The 23,830-nt window shown below is 35.8% G+C and overlaps 1 protein-coding gene across 2 annotated transcripts; it reads left to right on the top strand.

Moving 5' to 3' along the window:
* LOC121388677 (mitochondrial calcium uniporter regulator 1-like) lies at positions 1 to 20,672 on the top strand. Of its 2 annotated transcripts, none has more exons than XM_041520125.1 (7): positions 1 to 284; positions 6,144 to 6,248; positions 8,503 to 8,606; positions 9,722 to 9,823; positions 13,831 to 13,944; positions 16,494 to 16,608; positions 18,789 to 20,672. In XM_041520125.1, exons 2-7 carry the CDS (start codon positions 6,191 to 6,193, stop codon positions 18,845 to 18,847), a joined length of 552 nt encoding a protein of 183 aa, XP_041376059.1. In that variant the 5' UTR covers positions 1 to 284; positions 6,144 to 6,190; the 3' UTR covers positions 18,848 to 20,672. The 2 variants fall into 2 exon arrangements, with proteins under 2 accessions (XP_041376059.1, XP_041376058.1); XM_041520124.1 differs by lacking the exon at positions 1 to 284 and adding an exon at positions 3,897 to 4,234.
* Positions 20,673 to 23,830: the final 3,158 nt, after the last annotated feature.

Genomic DNA, 23,830 nt, shown 5'->3' on the forward strand with positions numbered 1-23,830 from the left:
AACGACCGCTGGAAGTAGGGGAGCATAGTAGATGGTTACAAGTGCCTCTTAACGATGCCAGAAGTATATTATTAAGTAACTACTGAACACTCTTCGAAGTGTTCACACTAAGGTCACAGCAAAAAAGCTGATGGAGAATGACAGGTGTGAGCCACAAGAGAGAAGCACGTCGTGGTTGGAGAGAACAAGGACTGGGATGTGGAGGTTAACAGCGAAAGATAGGAGGAGTTGCCAGATCGGTGATAAATGAGATGGAATTGAAAGGAGTTAAAGGAAAAGTGGCAGTAGGTTTTTGTTTGTTTTTTAAATTGAGATAACCCCTAGTATGAATCGTCCCTTTGATTTGTTCAACGCTTGTATCATGGACAAATAAATAAAAAAATTAAAAAAATTAAAAGAAGTTGAATATTTATTTCAGTTTTATTTTATTTCAATGCAAAGTATTTTCGTGGTTGCGTTCTAAGTTCTAATTGTTAATTTACAGTCTATAGGAGAAGCCATGTGTTTAGGGAAGTGACGTCACGTATCAGCATGCGCGCGCATCTGGTAGGCAGAAGTCTATCATAATGGCCATTAGTAACAAAGCGAACTAGCGTAGCGTGAATAGCAAAGAATGGCCAACACGTGCTTAAATTACCGCTTGTAGCACGGGAACGCTATTCTACATAGCTACATGTACTCTTTCCACCCATACAATTTGACGATTGACCGAGTTCAAAACTATAGCAAACTTCCTTTTTTTTCTTTTTTCTTTTCACCTGAATAAATATTTTTAGTCCATGTATTTTTAAAGCGTCTGGTCCATATTTCAAGTAAAGCATTACAAACGAGCGCGCGCACACAAATAAATAAAAATAATAAAATAAAACGAGTAGGCCTATATTTTTTATTTAAAACTGTTTAAAAGAAATAATTGGCCTACACTTTGTTAAAGGAAATTATTTCTTTTAACAATTTTAAATAACCCATATATAATATATATATATATACGGTATATATATATATATATATATATATATAGCCATGCATATATATATATGCATATGTATATATATATATATATCTGGCCGATATATGCCATATCAGTGAACCGCAGAGAATATATACATATACATATATATGTACATATAGATACACATACATATATATATATATATATATATATATGAACATTTGTTACAAATGAACAACCAGTAGACAATATATAGACAGTAGTTATATATATATATAACACATCAGACTTGTCTAGGTTCATTTGTAAGGCTTTTCATCAACAATAAATTTAAGCAAGTATCTTATTAGAAAACTTTACAAAAACTTTAAAACTATTAATTTTATCAAGTCCTTTTTTATTCCTTAAACTTGCTGATATCGGATACATATTAACACATTGTATTAAAATGGAGGAACCTAAATTTAGTTTCCATACATGTTCCATGACCACACATACATTGCTCCCTCTAGCTACAGCATCCCTTTTTAAATATTAGTACAGAACTTAGCCTTTTAAACCGGATACATCTCAAAGTTACTTGGTCCCTCACCTTTGTGGTTCCATCTTCAGAACATTTTGTAGCATTATTTTTTTATATATATATACATAAAAATTTGCCATTAATATTTTTAATCACCTAATCCCATGCAGGCCAGGACATAGTTTAATATGCAGTCGATCTAGGATTGATTCCTGTTGGTGGTCCTATAGGGCTATTTCTCATTCCAGCCAGTGCTCTACAACTGGTGTAACAAATGCTACACTATTTATTATCCTGTCTGTGGGCTGATGCATATAAAAGATCCCTTATTGTTAATCGGAAAGAGTAATCCATTATGTGACAGCAGCAGGTTTCCTCCCTAATATTATCTGTGTGATCCCTAAACATGTCCGACTCTATATATCCGTAATTAAAATGACTTGAGTGCATTGTTAAATAAAAGATTCCTTCCTTTCAAATCTAAAACAGTGTCAGTTACCTTTGACAAGAGGCACAGTTTCAAAGGCTATCACTTTCAACCTGATTAATAAACCAGTTAAAACAACAAATTACTGTAAATGGTAACAATACAATGTTTTAATGTAAGACACACATTAACACAATGCAAATATCATTTGATCATTGGTTTATAATGATAATAGAAAAAGAAAATAATAAATATGTGTTGTCTACTGTTTCTCGATATAATTTTATTGATTTTGTAAAGTCTGTTTTTATTAGAAAATCGAGATCCTGGTAAAAAAAGATTAAATCCAAGTGTTATCAATGTCATCATCACATACTGAATAGCCCCAATCATATTGCATATGGTAGTTTGGAAAGTCAGTGTGTTATCAATGTCATCATCACATACTGAATAGCCCCAATAATATTGCATATGGTAGTTTGGAAAGTCAGTGTGTTATCAATGTCATCATCACATACTGAATAGCCCCAATAATATTGCACATGGTAGTTTGGAAAGTCAGTGAAAAAAGTTCTGGTATCCCTCTTATGCACAGAAACATGAGATACTGTAGAAAAGAATCGCTGAATCTGATACCAGTGTTCTCCTTAGCATCCCTTAATTCACCCTAAAACTTAAACGCCCTTAATTCATCGTGAAAGGCCCATTTTTCATCCAAGAGTTGCCGGTTCTCTTTTTGTCCATAAACAGGGATCACTGATACCTAGGAAAAAAAATAAGAAAATTGGTAAATTTCTATGATATATAAGTATGAAAGTTTTATATTGTGTATATTGAATATTATTGAAATATTTGAATACACATAAATGTATTTGTGAAGACATATTGACATCTGTCACTGATGACAATAATACTTATAAATACAATCAGCTCCCCTTTTCTTTCTTTATTTCCTGCAAACAAATTCAGATAACTTATATAATAAATGCATGTAACATAATTTATGTTTTTAATAAAATATAATGGCTATCACCAACTTGTGGATCAATATCCAGTTTTATTATTAGTATTTATTTATTTTTAATCCCAAACAAATGATTTCATACACCTGATATCCCACCCTGAAATGTTTATACCTTTTATTTTATTATTAAAAAATCAACTTACACATTACAAATACACCTGTGGATCACTTCTTCAATAAAAAAAGTAAAACATTATAATTAACATATAATATAATTAATAAATGGAAATATTTCACAACCATTTTCATATGAAACAATATATATATGCTTGATTGCACACACACACACACACACACACGTACACACACACAGCTCCCTGTTATTTAATTAAAAATATAAATACTCCAGCCACCTACATATTTTATGGCATAATACAATATAAAATATATTCAGATTTTTGTTTTACCCACTATAATGGATCTGTCAATACAAACAAAAAGTTACATAAAACGTTGTTTGTCGATTGACTGGGTAGGCCTACTGTTCACAGGGTAACTTTGTTTCCATGTCAGTTTGGTGGGGGCTTTTATTATTATTATTTTTTATTTTATTATCTTTTCAATTTTCATTTCAATAAATACTGACGTGTATTAGTATTACGAATGAATAACATACAACAAACCTTGTATAAAATGACGATCTCCGTTGTGGGATGGGCAAAGTTGATTGTTGTCAGCTTTAACTGTTCAACGTTTCGCTTCCACTGTATTTGATGAAACTAATTTCATAATCCTTACTACAGTGACTTGTGCATCTAACAACAACGTATGAAATTACCATGACAAAATACCATTCATCAAAACTAGTCTACACTGATTTAATTGACGGAAAAACATTCGATTGTTCATTACTACTAATGCCAGTATTGTCAACTGGTTTCTTGCCTACCAGCGCTCACGCGGTACCACGTGATCAAAACATGTGACGTCACCGTGGCTTCTCCTATATGTTTGGTAATGTTATGTGCTAGGGGCAGATAATTCCCGATTCCCGATTGTGTAAGACTCCGATTGTAAATGATGAAATACAAACTGTGTGCGCAGCTATGTGTAGGATATTTATTCAATAATAACATTTCAGTTTAGTTTTTACTTTCGTTTTGAGTGCACAGAGGAGGATGCCTGTTGGTAGGATGATGTGTTACAGAAACTTTTTGTCAAAAACGAGAAATAAGCCTGCTTATCTTTACAAAAACTTGTTAAAGACCGAGTTGGGATTTGTCAGCTTACCACCATCAGCTTCTCAGCATTCGTTGAGTGCGGAGTCGAATCGTATAGCTATTAAAAAAACAATCTCAACACCTCCAGGTAATTTTTTAAATAAAAATCATTCGTGTTTCTTCTTGTGTTAGTGATTAATATGTGAAATTATTTTATCAGGAAGCTTGAAAATTATTAATGTAAAAGCATTTAATGTCAAATAAATTATAGGATTGTTGTTGTATTAAAGTGGGGAAAGAGTTCCTTATTTCCCCCACTATTGGGGTATTGAATTACTGGATTACGAAATATAAACATTATGTTGGTTTTATAGATCAAATTGTTTTAAAAGATATTGTATATAACTATCGCTAACCCTAACCTTAACCTTAAACTAATTCTAACAAATATTTCTTTAAAATCGTTATGGGGAAAATAAGGAACTCATGCCGACGATTGATAACTGTCCAAATGTCCGTCTAGCTCTCTAGAGTCTAATAGATCTACCATCAGAGTACTCGGGCTAGCCAGTACAAACACATTTTTCTTTTCTTGTCTGGAAACATGATTATTCAGGGCTAGCTCTGGGTGAACACAACGGTTTGACAAATTATCTATTAAATAATAAAGGGACATTCCTGAGTTTGCTGCAATTTTTAAGATGTTATCAACTAACAGAGACTCTTTAAAGATTGTAATTACATATCAAATGTATTTTTCTGCATAAAATATTAGTGGCTGTATATATTAAACATGTTTCTGATCTTTCTAATATTTGTAGTACTTAGTTTAAATTTCATTTTATTTCCTAAAGTATATTTTTTCGTACGTATGAAATTATTTGAAAACAAAATCCAGTTTGGGCTTCTTACAAATATTAAGATGACCAGAAACACATTGAATATACAGATACTACTATTCTAAACAAGAAAATATATTTAATACGTAAGGTTAATCGTAGAAATATTTTATTAGTCGGAAACACCTTACAATGCAGCAAACTCAGGAATGTCCCTTTAAATTTCAAAAATGTCAGAAAGCCAGTTATTTTATAATAAAATGTAGTAAAATTATTTTGCCATCTCAAAATAAAATTTGCCAGTTTAAAAAATTTGCAATTTGTGAGTGTGGCGACTGCCAGAGCTAGCCCTACTTATAAAAGATGCCTTGCTGCTTTATAATATATGTAAGAGTATCCCATGTGTAGACAGCAGATTTTTTCTCATGTATTAAGACACCAAATCAGGCTGTTCAGAAATAATTTGAGGTATGTAACTGAAATAAAACCATAAGTGCCCTTAATAGATTGATCTGGGTTTGAAATGCTTTGGAATTTGACCCAAGTATTTCATACACTTTGACACAAATAGAACACCAGTTCCCTTACTATGATCTATTTGAAAAATATAATGTCACATAGGCTATACATGTATACATGTATAAATCGATTAATTGTCAAGATTTTAGAGTAGGCCTACATCATTTTACCCTTGGTATCCTCTGACAAAAACCCTTCAAATGGACATATTGTCGGTTGCTCAAGTGTTGGTAAACAGGGGTGTAGGCTGGGGGTGGGGGTGTCGGACGAAACACACACACACACCCCACGCTGAAGCAAATGGTCCACTTTTCAGAAATAAAACATACAGGTTTATACATATGGTTTGTTTGTTTTGTTTAACGACACCACTAGAGCACATTGATTTATTAATCATCGGCTATTGGATGTCAAAAAACATTACCTATACATATGGAGTTTCTGGGGGTGCAAAAGCAAAATAGAAAAAGGGTTCACTTGTTCATATTCGAAACACACACACACACCCCGATCCAGATCATGCTACACCCCTGGTAAACAAACCTTTCTTTAGTTTTTTATCTTATGGAATAAAAGATCTCAAAGATGTGGTGACAGTGGGTTTCATCTTGAACACTGAATGTTGGATAGCAAGAACTGGATATAAAATGTGCTATGATTTTGTGAAGTATTCCATTTCTTTCCATTTATATTATTAAGAGTTACAAGAACTTCTGGTGGATGCTAGAAGAGTGGATCCATCAACCATGAAACAAGTACACTATCTGGATACCCTGGCAGTGGCCAAAATGCTCGAGAAACATGGTAATGTTTTTTAGAATAACCATCAACAAGTTTTGTCTGTTGGCTAAAAAAAAAGTTTCTTTGTTATCATTTGTTCCCATCAATTATATATTATTATTATTGTAATGACATTTTTTTTAATGATTTACCAAATACAAAAGTCAGTGTGACATTTTAAGTTTATAAATAATTTTTGTTTTGGGTCATAGTACATCATATAAATATTCAAATGCTATGGACATAGTATTTTGTAAAAAATAAAAATAATAATAACCTGTATTTGTTTTTTTAAGTTTAACTTTATTTTATTTTATTTACCTTATGTACAAGTCTGTATAATAATTATATTGAAGATCATTCTGTCGTAATAACATTAGTTAAGGAAAACTTGTTACATGTTATTGAACACATTTTAACCCTTGTGTAACATGTCTGCAAAACTCTGCTCCGATAGTGATGACTGCATTTTATATACCGGTAAATGAAAGAAATTATCATAATGACTTGGAAAACTGTTGTACCAGGTGCTTTGAAGGGGGACTATCCTGAGTTTATAGCCTTTGCAACATGTGTTCGGCTTATACAGGTATAACTTTGTTAACTACATGTGTATATATATGTATATTTTCTAACTTAGAATATGAATATTTCTATATTCAGTGCATATCTGATAATTCTAATGTTGATTACTAAGGTCGACGACAGTCACTTTTCGCACCCTTGTTTTGGCTTTGTACACAATAAATATAGCATATCTTAGGGTAATTTCATTTGAAATCCATATTTCGTAATTTTAAGGTCTCATTTTTTAATCACAAGATTTTCTTCAAACATTCAGTGCATTAGTAATGTTAAAAAAAAAAAAAAACAATTTGGCATTGGAATTTTTCCGGCATTCTTAAAATGGAAAGGTCAGTACTATGATGATGTACCCAGTTTATGGTTATTGTAAGGAGATGCAAAATGATGTCATTGGAATACTGACGTCATTCAAATTCAAAATTAGCTATACTATTACAATGCTTCATTACATTAAAATAAAAACTGGTCTATTAACCTTGACCCATGTCAAATTTCTATAACAAGTGACAATGCCATTTGTACATGTCAGTATTTTTTTTTTTTATCATAATTCTGCAAAAAATATTTATTTTAAGTTTCAAAAGATGAAAGATGAAAGAAGTAAAAAGTACCTTTTATCAAATATATCATGTCAAAAAATCACCTTTGGATATGTTTTATTTATTGTGTACAATGCCAAAACAAGGGTCTGAAAAGTGACTGTCGTCAACCTTAGCTCTATATTCATTTCTGTCTTCAATAATTTTGTACATACATTGTACAGTTTACTTTTCCTAATTTGAAACAGTTGGATCAAATGAAATCCCAAATGTATTTATCAATATGATGCTGTATATTTTAACCTTTCAATATAATTTATGACCAAAATATAATTATTACAGGTGAGTTGAGTTTAATGGCTACAAACTTAGGATAGTGGAAATTGTGAGACAAACTCCAACCCCTGCAAATAAAAAAATGTCCACGGTGAAAAAACATGCAATTGGAAAAAAACCCTGAATATAGTCTATGGCAAGAAAGTGCCGTGGAGAATTAATAATTCCACAGCATTGCCGATTTCTGTGGGCAATTGCAGGGGTTGATCTCCTATAAAAGTATAATATTAATGTTACCATTCCTGAAATGGAGGAATTATCAATATATCTCAAATACTGTCAAAAATTCTTACGGTTCTGTTACTGGTGTAAACTGACAAAATGTCATTCAGTTGTCTAACAATACCATTGGTAAAATGTCCTAGAATGCAACTAAGAGAGAATCTAATTTTTTTTAAATTATATAGGGAGAACCCTTCCCCCATTTCATATGTATCCATGTATCTGATAGGATTGATTCCCGTCGGTGTGCCCATAGGGCTATTTCTCATTCCAGCCAGTGCTCCACAACTGGTGTAACAAAGGCTGTGGTATGTACTATCCTGTCTGTGGGATGGTGCATATAAAAGATCTCTTGCTGCTAATTAAAAACAGTAGATCATGAAGTGGTGACAGCAGGTTTCCTCTCTTAATATCTGTGTGGTCCTCAATCATAAGTCCGGCACAATATAACCGTAAATAAAATGTGTTGAGTGCGTCGTTAAATAAAAAAAACATTTCCTTGCTTCCTTCCATGTATCTGGTCTCCTGCACTTTTTATATGTTGCAAATGTTGTAATAAATTTTGTATCATTTTGTATAATTTTGTATAAATGCAGGATTTAGCCGGGAGAACTCTGAAGGGTTGACACAATGTCTTGCAGATGTAGTGAGCACAACACTGGAACATCAAGCCCGACATATGGTCATGAAACCACAACAGGTACAGTACTGGTAATAGGGAGATAGGGAGTGTGATGTATTTCAGTTGTGTGGTCACCTCAGTTGAGAAAAATTGACAATTAATATACTGATATCCAAATGTAACTTTTCAAGGCTTGAAATTGTATTATAAAAAACCCTGCAAATAGTATGGTGGGATATGAAAGTATCATGGAGTTCAACATCTAAACGTCACAATGCACTTTGTGATACATGTAAAATGTTTGAAAGGCGGTTTCTAACTCGGATCTTTTCAATTAGCAACAATATTTGTCAAATTATTCACATTTATGTATATAGCAGGGTTGGGGGGGGGTGGGGGGGCAAGGGGGCATGTGCCCCTCACTTTGTGGGAGCAGCGATATTTTTTTATATATGTGTGTGTGCCCCCCCCCCCCCCCCCACCACCACCACCACCACCACACTTTTTGGCACCTTCCTACATCCGTATATAAAGTTTCTTTTGGACTTCAGTATATCATGCAGTGGATCTGAGTTCTTAGTGGTGTGGTATGTGCTGTCCTATCTGTTTGAAATGTCTAGGTTTAAGCTTTAGATTTGATTTGCATTTGGTGAATATATTGCATTATTAAATGGTCAAAAAGCTTCCATTTAGCATTGCTAACATTCTGTTCTCTGTGAGTAATTTAATATATTTGATGCGATTAAAAGCATATTATGAGGCAAGTGATTCAGGGCCGCCCAACCCTGACATTGTCATTGATCTGGGGATAATAAATTTAAAAAATATAAAGTAAGAAAAAAGGTCAAAATTAGGCACATTCAAAAATTAAAACAAAACAAAAAAATAATTAAACTACACACCCCAAACCTCAATAAAAACACAAGATCATAGCACCAAACACAATTTATCATACTTAAAATGACAAACATACATGTACTTAAAAAAGTTACTAATGCGTGTTTAAAGAATTTCAAAACAATAACAACGATTTTGAACAATGTGTTCTGTATTCACCTTTCATGCAAAAATGGTGATCTTCCGTTGAAGTGCTTCACATATCAGTAGGCTACATGAATTTAATTTGTATTTTAATATTTCTCTTGATTACAGAATTGCCCTAACTTACAAGTCTATAATTGAATTTATTTCAGGAAATCGTAGTACAGCAGATGATGTCTGAGATTTCGTCAGTGAAGAAAGACATGGTTCTCCTACAGAAAACTGAATTCTCCACGCTGAGAAATGAAACAGAGGTTTGTCAATCAATTATTAATACATCTATAGAGATTATTATACGAGCTTGTGTGTCATACTGATTTTACGAAACAGTTGTCAGGATTTTTGTATTGCCCGAGTGAGAGCAAGGGTATTACATGAATCCTGGCATGAGTTTCGTAAAATCAGTACGACTCACACACTAGTGTAATAATTTCTTTATTATTCACATTATTATTGTTGTTTTCTTTATGAATAGCAAGACCCAACTCAACATGTTTCAGCCACAATTAGAAGGAGACGACGAAATGACGTCATATTTCAAATGCACAGTCTGAGCTAGGACTGGAGAAGCAATGTCATGTTATGATGTCACTTCCCAAAATTACGTCATTACACTTGTGCTTTGTATGATTATTATTAACTCGGTTATGTTGAACCATGTGGTTAATAAACCAGGGTCTTCATCAGTATGAGGCTGATGGTGATTTTCAGCAGCTACTGCTGTCAATTATACACCTCACAGCACGTGCTCAGTAGATATAGCCACCTACTTTTCAAACCGGCCTCGGTGTTGTCGTGGTTAAGCCATTGGACATAAGGCTGGTAGGTACAGGGTTTGCAGCCCAGTACCAGCTCCCACCCAAAGCAAGTTTTAATGACTCAGTGGGTAAGTGTGAGACCACTACACCAATTTCTCTCTCGGTTAGTACTGTTCACATTTTTTAAAATAATAAATGTGGTGCATCGCGTTTATTGTTTTTGCAATGTCCGAGTCATATGTCTGGCGACTGATTGAAGTTTTCTTAGGTCACGTGAACTTGTCGATTAGCAGCCGGTAAAGTAATTGAATAGCAATTTCAAATATTTTGCTTGAGAGGGGTTATTGGGGGTGGTTTTTTAAATTATATTATAGGTGTTTTTGTTTTTTTGTGAAGTTTTTTTTTTCTGTCTCAGTAGCCTGTCGGGTTTACATCATGGGCGAAACTGGTTGCCCGGTCATGAAATCTGGTAGCCCCTGGTGTTCGGGCACGGGATTTTTCCAACCCTGCTAACCGCTTACCGGTACTATAATAGATTCCATCATATGTTGTCATATGGGATACAAAAAGTACACCCGAGGTGGTGGAAATTTTGACCCGGGACAAGGCTGGCCGAGTCACAAGGTTGAAATATCCACAACCTCTTGTGTACTTTTTCTATCCCACATGACTGCATATGATGGAGTCTTTTTCTCCCATCCATTCGATAAATAAACCATTATTTTACACAAACAAAGATGGCTAAAAAAGTAACTTCGTTATTTGACCATTTTATCATAAATAAACTACACCATCATATTTGCCGCATCTGTTTCATGTGTTAAATAAAATTTAACTCTACACTACAAATTAACAAGATAGCTTTTATTATGAAGGTTTTGATAACAAAATATCAATCTAAAACTAACCAACTTGCATAAATATGATGTCGCGTACTACTCCCCATGTTAAAAGCAATGACGTCATAGCCCGTGCAAGACAGATTTATTCCGTACGGGCTGATGTAATGGAATGGGTCTGTCTTGCAGAAATTATTATCCACATAGTTCAAAATACACAAGGAACTATAACAGGGTTGAAAATTAACATGAAAACCATGGTCGCCAGCAGGGCCAGTTGAAGAAATTTTTTACTGGCCCTTCTCAAAACTAGCCCTCCAATCATCACAATGAACTGCACAGCCAAAATCAAAATTCGAATGTTGTTCTTTGAATAATAACCAGGTGTAAGTAGTCCGTTTGCGTCAAAAGGAAACCGACGAATTGGCGTGCAACTTCATAATGAATAAAATTAAAATTCATATAAAAACAATTCAACCTATACCAACTCAAAAAACATATTTTGAAAAAGAAATCCAGTATAAATAAAAATGTTTTTTGGGGTGGGGTTTTTTTTTTTTTTTTTATAAATTACCATTAAATTATACAGATTAAATCTGATTTATAATACAGGGGTGAAGACAAAATGCTAGATAGCCAAGGTTTGCTTCTTGATTTGCATTGTCTGAGAAATAATGCAGTACAAATAGATTAAAAGTAGAACTGCGTGTGTTTCAGTAAACTAGTCTGGAGTGGCAATCCTCTCTCGATGGATATACAACAGGGATGAAATCGCCAGTAAAGGATTTCCTCGGGAGTGGCTGTCGTCTATATACAAGACACTGGATTGAGATATTATAAATGCTACAGTAGTAGGCTACTAATAAAATAAATATGAAAAGAAAAATAAAGTTGTGAACCCCTCCACCCCCCCTGAAAAAAAAAAACCTCAACATTGTACCAATTTAAAAAATGATTCACTTTGATACAAAGCACAAAACGTACTTATTGTTTATTACAGTATTACATGTATTTAGACGGTTATGTCATCATGTAAGAGCTGTTCTTATTGCATGGAAATCGCTTAAACTTAAATAGATACAAAGACAATCACTTAAATGACCTTTGGAATAATCCCTGTAGTAATGAAAATTCCATTGTTATTTTTATATGTGTGCATGCGCTCACGTCAGTATGAGTTAAAACTACAAGATAGATTTTGATTTTGGTCCAGAATAACATAAGCTAATTAAATATGATTAACATAACATTTAATAACAATTGTCAAAAAGTAGGTCCACTAGATAATTATGGCGTATCCAGTCCATTCCAATAAGTCAACGACTTCCAGATTTAAAAAATACATGCAGTGTGTGCAATACATTTTGAGCTTTATTCCTAGAAATACCCGGTCCAAAGCCACAGAAGCTGATTCTGGCGCTGTCAAAATATAGAGAATGTTCTAGGTCTTCTGCTGTCAGATCTGTAGTTCGCGCCAGGACAGACGCCATGTGTTTTGTCACATTCGATTAAGCTTCAGTGCATTTCTTTTTTAACTGTTACCATATTCGCCAGACCCTTAATTCGACCGGGCGACTGCTAATTTTCAACCCTGCTATAACCAGTATAACACATGTTTGTCATAATGATTTCATGTGCATAACAAATGACGTAATTTTGGGAAGCTACATCATAGCTTAACGCAGCTTCCCCAGTCTTAGCTCTGTGTAATCGCTTACCAAAATGACATCATTTCGTCTTCTTCTTCTAGTTATGTTTGAAACATTTTGACATGGTCCTTGTTATTCATTAAAACAATATTATGGATAATAAATAACTTAATAAACTTGTGTGTGAATCGTACTGATTTTGCTTGGGTTGTACAAGAATCCTGAAATTTGTTTCGTAAAATCAGTATGCATACAAGGTCGTTTAATAATCTCTATGTATATGTAGATCAGATATGATTCTTTTCCGCTGTAAAACAGATTTCTGCTTTTTAAATACTAGTATTCTGTTACCAATTTTTTTTTTTCCCGCTTGTTATAGTTTTTCGGAGCACTTCACCTTAATTTATGGTGCCAGAGAAAACGAAATTTGCCAGGATACTCCGAAAATAGTCGAATATTACAATCTGATCTTCTTGACTGTTCCGTATTGTGATTGGCCTATGGTTTCCAATAGACCACCGATTCGCTGCATAATAATTTGGCAAACAGTTTGCCTTTTGAAAAAAATGGCGTCCAGTGTTGTTACAGTGCCCCCCCCCCCAAATTGAAAAGCCATCTCTCGGTCAGCTTTAGCATCGCTGTGTTGGAGTTTTTTGGGGTATGGTGCACAATCAAAAGAAAGAAATGTTTTATTTAATGACACATTCAACACATTTTATTTACAGTTATATGGCGTCAAACATATGGTTAAGGACCACACAGATATTGAGAGAGGAAACCTGCTGTCGCCACTTCATGGGCTACTCTTTTCGATTAGCAGCAGGGGATCTTTTATATGCACCATCTCACAGACAGGGTGGTACATACCACAGCCTTTGATATACCAGTCATGGTGCACTGGCTGGAACGAGAAATAGCCCAATGGGCCCACCGACAGGAATCGATCCCAGTGGTGCACAATCACGTCTGGTAGGTATGGATTAGTGATGTAATATTGGTTGTGTTCGTGTTTCAGAAACAAGCATTGGAGATAAGCCAAGTGAAGGACATGCTGCAGGATGAGATCATCAAGATATCTGGCAAGATCACGCTCGACATCAACCTGGAGCGCGGCCGGGCTCTTGAAGCAGTAAGATTGGCTTATATATAATATACAAGTTTTCTCCCATCCCTAGCCATGCAAGGCAGGCGTATTCCATGACGTCAGCCCATGTGGAATAAATCTTTCTCCCATCCCTAGCCTTGCAAGACAGGCGTATTCCATGACGTCAGCCCATGCGGAATAAATCTTTCTCCCATCCCTAGCCTTGCAAGACAGGTGTATTCCATGACGTCAGCCCATGCGGAATAAATCTTTCTCCCATCCTCCCATCCCTAGCCATGCAAGACAGGTGTATTCCATGATGTCGGCCCATGCAGAATAAAATTTTCTCCCATCCCTAGCCATGCAAAACAGGCGTATTCCATGACATCAGCCCATGCAGAATAAATCTTTCTCCCATCCCTAGCCATGCAAGACGGGCGTATTCCATGATGTCGGCCCATGCGGAATAAATTTTTCTCCCATCCCTAGCTATGCAAAACAGGCGTATTCCATGACATCAGCCCATGCAGAATAAATCTTTCTCCCATCCCTAGCCATGCAAGACGGGCATATTCCATGGTGTTGGCCCATGAGGAATAAATCTTTCTCCCATCCCTAGCTATGCAAAACAGGTGTATTCCATGACATCAGCCCATGCAGAATAAATCTTTCTACCATCCCTAGCCATGCAAGACCGGCGTATTCCATGACGTCGGCCTATGCGGAATAAATTGGTCTTGCATGACCATGTGACTTCTGTTGTTTGAGCTGATATTAACATAGGGTGACGTATCAGTCATGGTGCGTAAACAGCAAAATAACACAAGAAATGTTTGTTTATTTGTTATTTCATAAAAACAAGGAAACCTGCTGTCATAATGAAATTATACTATCATTTTCGGATTTTACTTTTAGTATAAACCATTTTTGGGTACGATCTTTTCAGTGGTTATGATTATTTTATTGTAAGATAAAAAAAATTAAATGTAGGTTTTTCATGTTTTCCCAAAATGCTTGTTTTTCATCTACTGGATGGGAGAAAAATAACTGGATGGGAGAAAAATAATCCTCCATTAGGTATCCATATGGGACAGGGCTATTCCACCTGAGGGTACATAATTTGTTGTCAGGGATGAGTTTTAAGAATGTTTTTGTAATCAATTCTGGGGTCGGGACATAGCCCAGTGGTAAAGTGCATCCCTGATGCGCGGTCGGTCTAGGATCGAACCTCGTCAGTAGGCCCATTGGGTTATTTCTAATTCCAGCCAGTGCACCACAACTGGTATATCAAAGGCCGTGGTATGTGATATCCTGTCTGTGGGATGGTGCATATAAAAGATCCTTTGCTACTAATGGAAAAATGTGGTGGGTTTCCTCTTTATGACTGTGTCAAAATGACCATATGTTTAATATCCAATAGCTGATGATTAATAAATCAATGTGCACTAGTGGTGTCGTTAAACAAAAACAAACTTTAATCATCTCTGCTCATATTTTCTCACAAAATGGAGAATTATATGTTGCATTGTTGTGAATAGTTGGAGTAAAAAAAAGAAAGATATTAATTAAAATCCATATTTAGATCGCCTTTCAGCTGGAATGGGAGGGCCAAAGCATGCCCCTCCCCCTGCTTATGAGTTGACAGGCTTACAAAAAAATTCTTTATTATATCAGAATAACAAAGATAAGAGAAAAAGAAAACATTTCATTCACAGTAAATTTTAGAACTTGTTTAGATTAAAGTAAAATCTGTAGAACAGATTTCTCATTATTGTACCAATATAATTACACTAAATATTCTGGTGATGTAACATTTATTGTCAATAATTAACTAGATATGGTAACCAAATAGTCTCGATTATTTAAGATGAATTTTTTTTAAAGTTTAATTTCTGTGTTTATATGTCATGCAGAATATAGCCTCCAGTTTAATTTTTGTGTTTATGTGCCATGCAGAATATGACCTCCAGTTTAATTTCTGTGTTTATATGTCATGCAGAATATAGCCTCCAGTTTAATTTTTGTGTTTATGTGCCATGCAGAATATGACCTCCAGTTTAATTTTTGTGTTTATGTGCCATGCAGAATATAACCTCCAGTTTAATTTCTTTGTGTATGTGTCATGTAGAATATAACCTCCAGTTTTATTTTTGTGTTTATGTGCCATGCGGAATATAACCTCCAGTTTTATTTCTTTGTGTATGTGCCATGCGGAATATAACCTCCAGTTTAATTTCTGTGTTTATGTGCCATGCAAAATATGACCTCCAGTTTTATTTTTGTGTTTATGTGCCATGCTGAATATAACCTCCAGTTTAATTTCTTTGTGTATGTGTCATGTAGAATATAACCTCCAGTTTTATTTTTGTGTTTATGTGCCATGCGGAATATAACCTCCAGTTTTATTTCTTTGTGTATGTGCCATGCGGAATATAACCTCCAGTTTAATTTCTGTGTTTATGTGCCATGCAAAATATGACCTCCAGTTTTATTTTTGTGTTTATGTGCCATGCTGAATATAACCTCCAGTTTTATTTCTGTGTTTATGTGCCATGCGGAATATAACCTCCAGTTTAATTTCTGTGTTTATGTAGCATGCAGAAAATGAGAAGAAGCTGCAACAGTTACACAACAAGATTGAGATGGAGGTCGCCCACCTGAGAACAACGTATGAACAGTACAGGAATGATGTCTTCAAATATGCAGCAGGTAAATGGATATTTTAGTTACATTTATGAAGTTACACAGGGCTTCTTTTTAACCAAATAATTGGCCATAATGGCTGCTGTGTTACCAGCCCAAGTTATATCAAGTTGTGAGGTTACGCAGGACTTGTTTCAAAAAGCTATTAACCAACAGCTGTGTCAGCCTATCGGCAAGATTTTGCATGAGGCAACAGTTATCTATGTGAGGTTAACATTAGCAGATCTGCAATTTATTTTAATCATTTTCTTTCATTCATTAACCTGACCATTTAGTTGAGTGCTCGGTTGATGTGCTTACGTTGCAGGATCGAACCACCTCGGTGGATCCATTTAACTGATTTGTTTTTTCCTCATTCCATCCAGTGCACCACAACTGGTCAAAGGCCATGGTATGTGCTTTCCTGTCTGTGGGGAAAATGAAGCTGGTTTCCTCTGATGACTGCGTGTCAGAATTACCAAATGTTTGATATCCAACAGCCGATGATTAATAATCAATGTGCTCTAGAGGTGTCGTTAAACAAAACAAACTTTAACTTTTTTTCTTTCACCTCTTGCATTTCTCCCTTTCTTAAAAGACATCCAGATCATAACCGTTGAGGAGAAAGATGTATAATGACTAGATAGGCCTCTTATCCCTGCAGTGGCATAATGTGGGCGGGGCCACCGGGACAGTTACCCTGGGCGCAAAATTCTGGACTGGTGGAAGGGACTCGGGGAGTGCTAACGTCCACTGGTTAGGGGGCGCAATACTTGCCTTGCTAACGGGCGCTGGCAACCCATGCTATGCCACTGTATCCCTGTTCAACTTAAGGTTTTGACCTTAACTTTTTTCAGTGGTAGCCAACCGGGCTACCAGGTTATAAAATCTGGTAGTCACCAGTAAAAATGAGTAGCCCCATAATTTTAATACTTGAAAAAAATGATAGAAAATATTAAAATAATTTATTTTTTATTTAAACATGTTTTAGGGTTTTTTAAATCATGAGAAATATACCGTGAAATACACACCTGTACATGTTGATTGCAGAGTAACTGGACGTGTAAAACAAATATATAGTAGCCTGGTGGACTACCAGGTTTAGACATCAGGTAGCCCAAATAGCCTGGGCTACTGCTAAGGTGGAGCCCTGTGGTGGATAAAATGGAAATGTTGGAATAGAACTTAGAAGCTATCTGGATCAGATCTCTGAAAATTGCAAGAACGATGTAATTTTGTGTAACCTATTTTTTATTCGCACACTAAATTTAGGACATCATTTTCATTTACAATAAAGGATTATGCAGAAACGAGTTGGGTTACCTGAATTTATTTTTGTGCAACCCATAAATGGATTTTGCAAAGTTTCAATTCATAGAGGCCTTTGAGTTTAAATTTATCTGGTCATACATATGGACTCAGATGTGTGTACCCAAGGTGAGATGAATGATTATGGCCATTTTCATTTGACTGTCTGTCAGAATGTTCAAACCAGTCCATATGAAGGGATGAGAATGTATGAAGGCTAAACATCAGGTTAAACTGTAAGTCCAAGATAAATCAAATTTGGTTTGTAGTTGCACCTAAGGATGTTCAGCAGAGTACACCAAAAACGTTTATGGTAGCAAGACATTTAATTCAGAATTTTTGTTACTTGGTGGTAATAACAAATTATTTTTTGTTATTATAAGATCTAGATCAATAAAATTTGGTATGTAGTTGCACCTATGGATGTTCGCTACAGTGCTTGAAAAAAATGAGGGGCGGGACTTAGCCCAGTGGTAAGGCGTTCACTTGATGCGCAGTCGGTCTAGGATCAATCCCCGTCAGTGGACCCATTGGGCTATTTCTCGTTCCAGCCAGTTCTCCACATCTGGTGTAACAAAGGTCGTGGTATGTACTATCCTGTCTGTGGAATGTTGCATATAAAAAGATTCCTTGCTGCTAATCAAAAAGAGTAGCCCATGAAGTGGTGACAGCGGGTTTCCTCTGTCAGTATCTGTGGTCTTTAATCATATGTCCGACGCCATATAACTGTAAATAAAATGTGTTGAGTGCATCGTTAAATAAAACATTTCCTTCCTTCGAGAAAAGTGTATGGTAGGCAAGACATGTAATTCCTCAGAATTCTTGTTACTTAATTGTGTCAACTTAAGTTAGCAGTACCAATAAATTATTTTTCACTAAGCAGCTTTATTGTTTTTCAGGTACTGTGTTGACGTGTGCTGGACTTTGTCTTGGAATTATTCGTATGTGGTCTCACTGACATCAGCTATTGGAGTTCTCTTGTGGTCCAACAGTTTCAGACATATCGTCCATCAATATTATACTGCTAGTCAGACAGTTTCAGACCTGTACTTTTTTTCAACAGTTCTAGTGGAATGACTGTGTAGATTTCCTCTCACAAATCCATGGTACTGGCTTTAGTTTGTTTAGTACGAGCGATGGCATATACACATGTATGTACCTACACTGAAATGCTAGAAGTGCATCATAAATCACACACCATAATACCCAGTTTTAATCGTTAGTATCTTAATTAAAAGAAGAAAGTAACTAATTTTAACGTAAAGATGCACCCATTTCCACAAAATGTGATCAGATCCATATACAGTGAAACCTCTCAAAACCAGACCCTCTGTAAACCGAAATTCCATCAAAAGTGGATGTTTTTAATGGTTCCTTATTAAATATTTGTGCAGAAGAGAACCTCTGTAAACAGGATACCTTTTATAACTGGAATTTTTACTTGGTTGGAAGCTTGTCCGGTTTAGAGGGGTTTCACTGTAAATGTAAATAAATTTGTTAGTATTGCTATTTCAGAGATCTGAGAAATCCCAAGTCGGTCGGCAGTAAATATTACTAGCTTTTAGCTGAGTTTTTATACTTTTATCCATAGATTGATACAGGTTTTGACTCTTTGGTTAGTGAGAAAGAAGAGGGTGTAGTGGCCTTACGAGCTCGTACACCTACCCATTGAGTCGTTAAAATTCGCTTTAGCTGGGAGCCAGTACCAGGCTGTGAACCCTGTACCTACCAGCCTTATGTCCAATGGCTTAACCACGACACCACCAAGGCTCGTCCAGTTTTGACAGGGATCCAATGCACACCATCCCTAGTTTCACACACCATACACCTTTTGATGTCTTTGGCCTAGTTGCAGAATCATCGGCCTTGGTATCTAGAATCTGTGTGGTCCTTAACCATATGTCTGACGCCATATAACCATAAATAAAATGTGTTGAGTGCGTCATTAATCAAACATTTCATTCTTGCTTTGTGGTATCTAGAATTTGCCATTGCCCCTTGTTAATCCCTAATTTGTTTAGACAAACTGTTTACTTCATATCTATCTGTTGTACCTTCACGATTACTTGTTTTGAGATTTGAAAATGAGAACCCTGTGTGGATGAATGTAACTAATTATGGTAAAGTGAAACCAGTCTAAAGTGGACCCTGAAGAAACCGGAATCCTGTCAAAACCGGCCAAGTTTCATGGTCCTGATTTTTATAAATTCTAAAACGTGACCCTGAAAACACCGGATCCTACCTAACTCTGATAAATATTAGGTCTCTGGAGTGATCTGGTTTAGACAGGTTTCACTGTATTATATATTCTGGTGCTAATATAAACATGTCTGTTATTTACATGTCTCGAATATGTGTTTGTTTAATGTTTATTAACTCTTTCGTTTTGTAATGGACATGATATAGTTCATATATATTCATACAGTGCCTTTCTTAATAGAATATTTAACTACAACAAAAAATGTTTTTATTTATTTGTGTGTGTGTGTGTGTGTGTGTGTGTGTGTGAGAGAGAGGCATCTGAAAATTTAAAATTTGCTTAAACCATTTATGGGTTTCACAAAAACAAATGTAGGTAATCCTTTTTGTTTTTGCATAGCCTGTTGTGACCTTGTAAATGATGTCATAAATTTAATGCACAAATTAAAAATGGGCTACATAAAATTTTACTTGCATACTTATATGTTCAGATTTGTCATATATGTGTCCATATGTTATATTATTTATATTATAAAGATGAATATAATTATGTTGAAAAATAATAAAACATTTGATAAAATCAACTTGTTTTCTGTCATTTTTAATTTTTAAAATTATTTGTTGTTGTTTCTTGCTATTATTATTATTTGTTTTTATTTTATGGTTGACGTTGAGTGGATTAATGCAGACAAATCGGTGTTAGCAGATATTATGTTCTAATTAGTTACAATTAAAATGTAGATTTTTTAAATTTCAACCGAATACGTGTTCGCTTCCATTCTTATGACTGATATCACTAATTCTGTGGTTTCTTAAAACAAGGCTAATGTTAACAGACTAAATTGGCATAGCCAGAACTTTGTATACTCGCACACAGGGAGAGGTGGGGTACCCACGCTGTGAGTCATGTTATAGGGTGACGGACAAATATAAAAAGTGCGCGGGGGGGGGGGGGGGGGGATGTGCGATTGGCCTTCTGGGTTCCACTCCGCCTGTGATGTTCAAGTTATTTAGTGCTTTTAAAGGGACATACCCTAGTTTTTAAACATTAAGGCATAGTTTTGACTATTGGAGCCATTTTTGATAACTGAAGTCACATTTAAATTTTTACTTAGATTTTATTGTATAGATTAGCCATTTCCGTACATTCGAAGTGTTTTTAGTCATGCTGGTGTTTTTAATATCACAAAATGCATTTCTAATATGTTTTTAAAATGCATGTGCGTCTGAGAAGTAAGTTATGAAGTCGAGGTTTAGTCTATTTTTAGAGTGTATTTCACCATTTCAAAGTCACAGACTCGTGTTTCACTCCGTTGTAACTTTATCCAAATGTGTTACAAGTTTGTAGAGTAACTAAACTTGGTGTTAATTTTCATGGGCTGAAACTAGGGTCTGTCCCTTCAAGTTATACAACTTATAAGCTTTCTAATAAAAACAGCAAATTGTAATAAATACATATTTACAATATCTGATAATGGTGGGGAGCGCTATAGCACTATCTAAAACACATTCATGCACGAAAAAGCAATACATGTGTAAAATAAACGAAACGAACCATACATACATACATGCATGATAAATAATTACGTGGGTAATAATAAAGAAGATATTAAATATAAGCATCACGTGCGTAAGAAAACTATATATATATATATATATATATATCTAAAAACAAGTAAATAAGTAAAATAACATTTTAAAAACTAACAATAATAAAGTCATAAATAAATAGAACAGTAGGTTAGATGTTATTGAAAGAGAAGTCTGTGCAGTGAAGGAAATGTTTTATTTTTTAACGACGCACTCAACACATTTTATTTACGGTTATATGGCATCAGACATATGGTTAAGGACCACACATATATTGAGAGGAAACCCGCTGTCGCCACGTCATGGGCTACTCTTTTAGATTAACAGCAAGGGATCTTTTATGCACCATCCCACAGACAGGATAGTACGTACCACGGCCTTTGTTACACCGGTAGTGGAGCACCGATTGGAACGCGAAATAGCCCAATGGGTCCACCGACGGGGATCGATCTTAGACCGACCGCGCATCAAGCGAAAGCTTTACCACTGGGCTACATCCCGCCTCCCTCGGTGTAATGAACGGTGTAATGCACGCTCTAGGTGGCAGTCGGGACCGAGCTGCGAACCCAGTACCTACCAGCTTTAAGTCCGATGGCTTAGCCACGACACCACTGAGACCGGTATGGAGAACACAATAGTCTGGTGTAAAAATATGGATATTGGATCCAATCGGTATGACTAAATTACATTATACGACATCTGTCGGGTTGAGTCACCTCGTTTATTTGTAGTCTGCCATTGATTTTTAATCGGTCCGACGGCGTTTGATACGACCGAACGGGTCGCGTTCAGTTAACCGAGTCGCGTCGTTTAATACGATCTAGGCTTAAATCAGTTTTAAGCCTGTAACAAACACCTCACGATCATATTTAACTAGCCAACACTTGCTACAAATAAGGCATAATGAGCGACTTGAGGATTTAGTAGAGTGAAATGACTGCATTGCCTCCTCCCTCCCCCACCCTAGTCTTACTACAAACTTGAGCCCGCTTATTTTGTGGGATCTGATTTTGTAGAATTAAAAGACATTCGCTTGTTTTGTTATATAATTAAAGTAAGATTTCAAATTCTGAATAGTTCAGGCCTGTACGCAGGATTTTTAATGGGTGTGGGTGTCGGTGTTGGGACCAACAATGGCCAAGATTTAATTTCGTTTAGACTGTATTTAAAGCGCAATGATGTAGAAGTAAACTACTACATGACTGATGCGCTCTGGGTCCGTGTTTATAAAACTTTTAAGATTTCAGACAGTCGCTAACAAAGTTTACGTAACGTTATTTAAATTTGATAGAAAAAAATTGTGAACCTTTGTTAAAAAAAAAATTGGGGGACGGGTGGGGGTGCGTCGACAACTCAAGTAGTATCACAATCAGGGAGTCGCACTTGTATGTAACAGTTAATATCTAATTAAGGTCCAAGCACGATATGGTTAGTGATAGAGAGGTCACTGTCTCTGTCTGTCTGTCTGTCTGTCTGTCTGTCTCTCTCTCTCTCTCTCTCTCTCTCTCTCTCTCTCTCTCTCTCTCTCTCTCTCTCTCTCTCTCTCTCTCTCTTTCACTCCCGATCTCTCTGTCTATCTCTTTGTCTGTCTCTCTCTCTGTCTCTCCTCTCTCTCTCTCTCTCTCTCTCTCTCTCTCTCTCTCTCTCTCTCTCTCTTTCACTTCCGATCTCTCTGTCTGTCTCGGTGTCTGTCTCTCTCTCTGTCTCTCCTCTCTCTCTCTTTCTCTCTCTCTCTCTCTCTCTCTCTCTCTCTCTCTCTCTCTCTCTCTCTCTCTCTCTCTCTCTCTCTCTCTCTCTCTCTCTCTTTCACTCCCGATCTCTCCTGTCTGTCTCTTTCTGTCTGTCTCTCTCTCTGTCTCTCCTCTCTCTCTCTCTCTCTCTCTCTCTCTCTCTCTCTCTCTCTCTCTCTCTCTCTCTCTCTCTCTCTGTATGTCTTTGTTCCTTTGTTTCTTTCTCTATATGTCTTTGTCTCTGTCTGTCTGTCTGTCTGTCTGTCTCTCTCTTTTCTCTCTCTCTCTCTCTCTCTCTCTCTCTCTCTCTCTCTCTCTCTCTCTCTCTCTCTCTCTCTCTCTCTCTCTCTCTCTCTCTCTGTCTCTCTTCTCCCTTTGTCTCTCTCCTCTGTCTCTCTCCTGATACAACAAACTCCTTGTAT

This window comes from Gigantopelta aegis, chromosome 14 (genome assembly GCF_016097555.1).
Source record: "Gigantopelta aegis isolate Gae_Host chromosome 14, Gae_host_genome, whole genome shotgun sequence".
NCBI classification, from domain to species: Eukaryota; Metazoa; Mollusca; class Gastropoda; order Neomphalida; family Peltospiridae; genus Gigantopelta; species Gigantopelta aegis.

Bases quoted from the DNA above. Each gene is read 5' to 3' on its own strand.
- LOC121388677 (XM_041520124.1), top strand. From the start codon at position 4,045: ATGCCTGTTGGTAGGATGATGTGTTACAGAAACTTTTTGTCAAAAACG. The intron at 4,235-6,143 runs GTAATTTTTTAA...TATATTATTAAG, and splicing joins AACAATCTCAACACCTCCAG to AGTTACAAGAACTTCTGGTG. The intron at 6,249-8,502 runs GTAATGTTTTTT...GTATAAATGCAG, and splicing joins CAAAATGCTCGAGAAACATG to GATTTAGCCGGGAGAACTCT.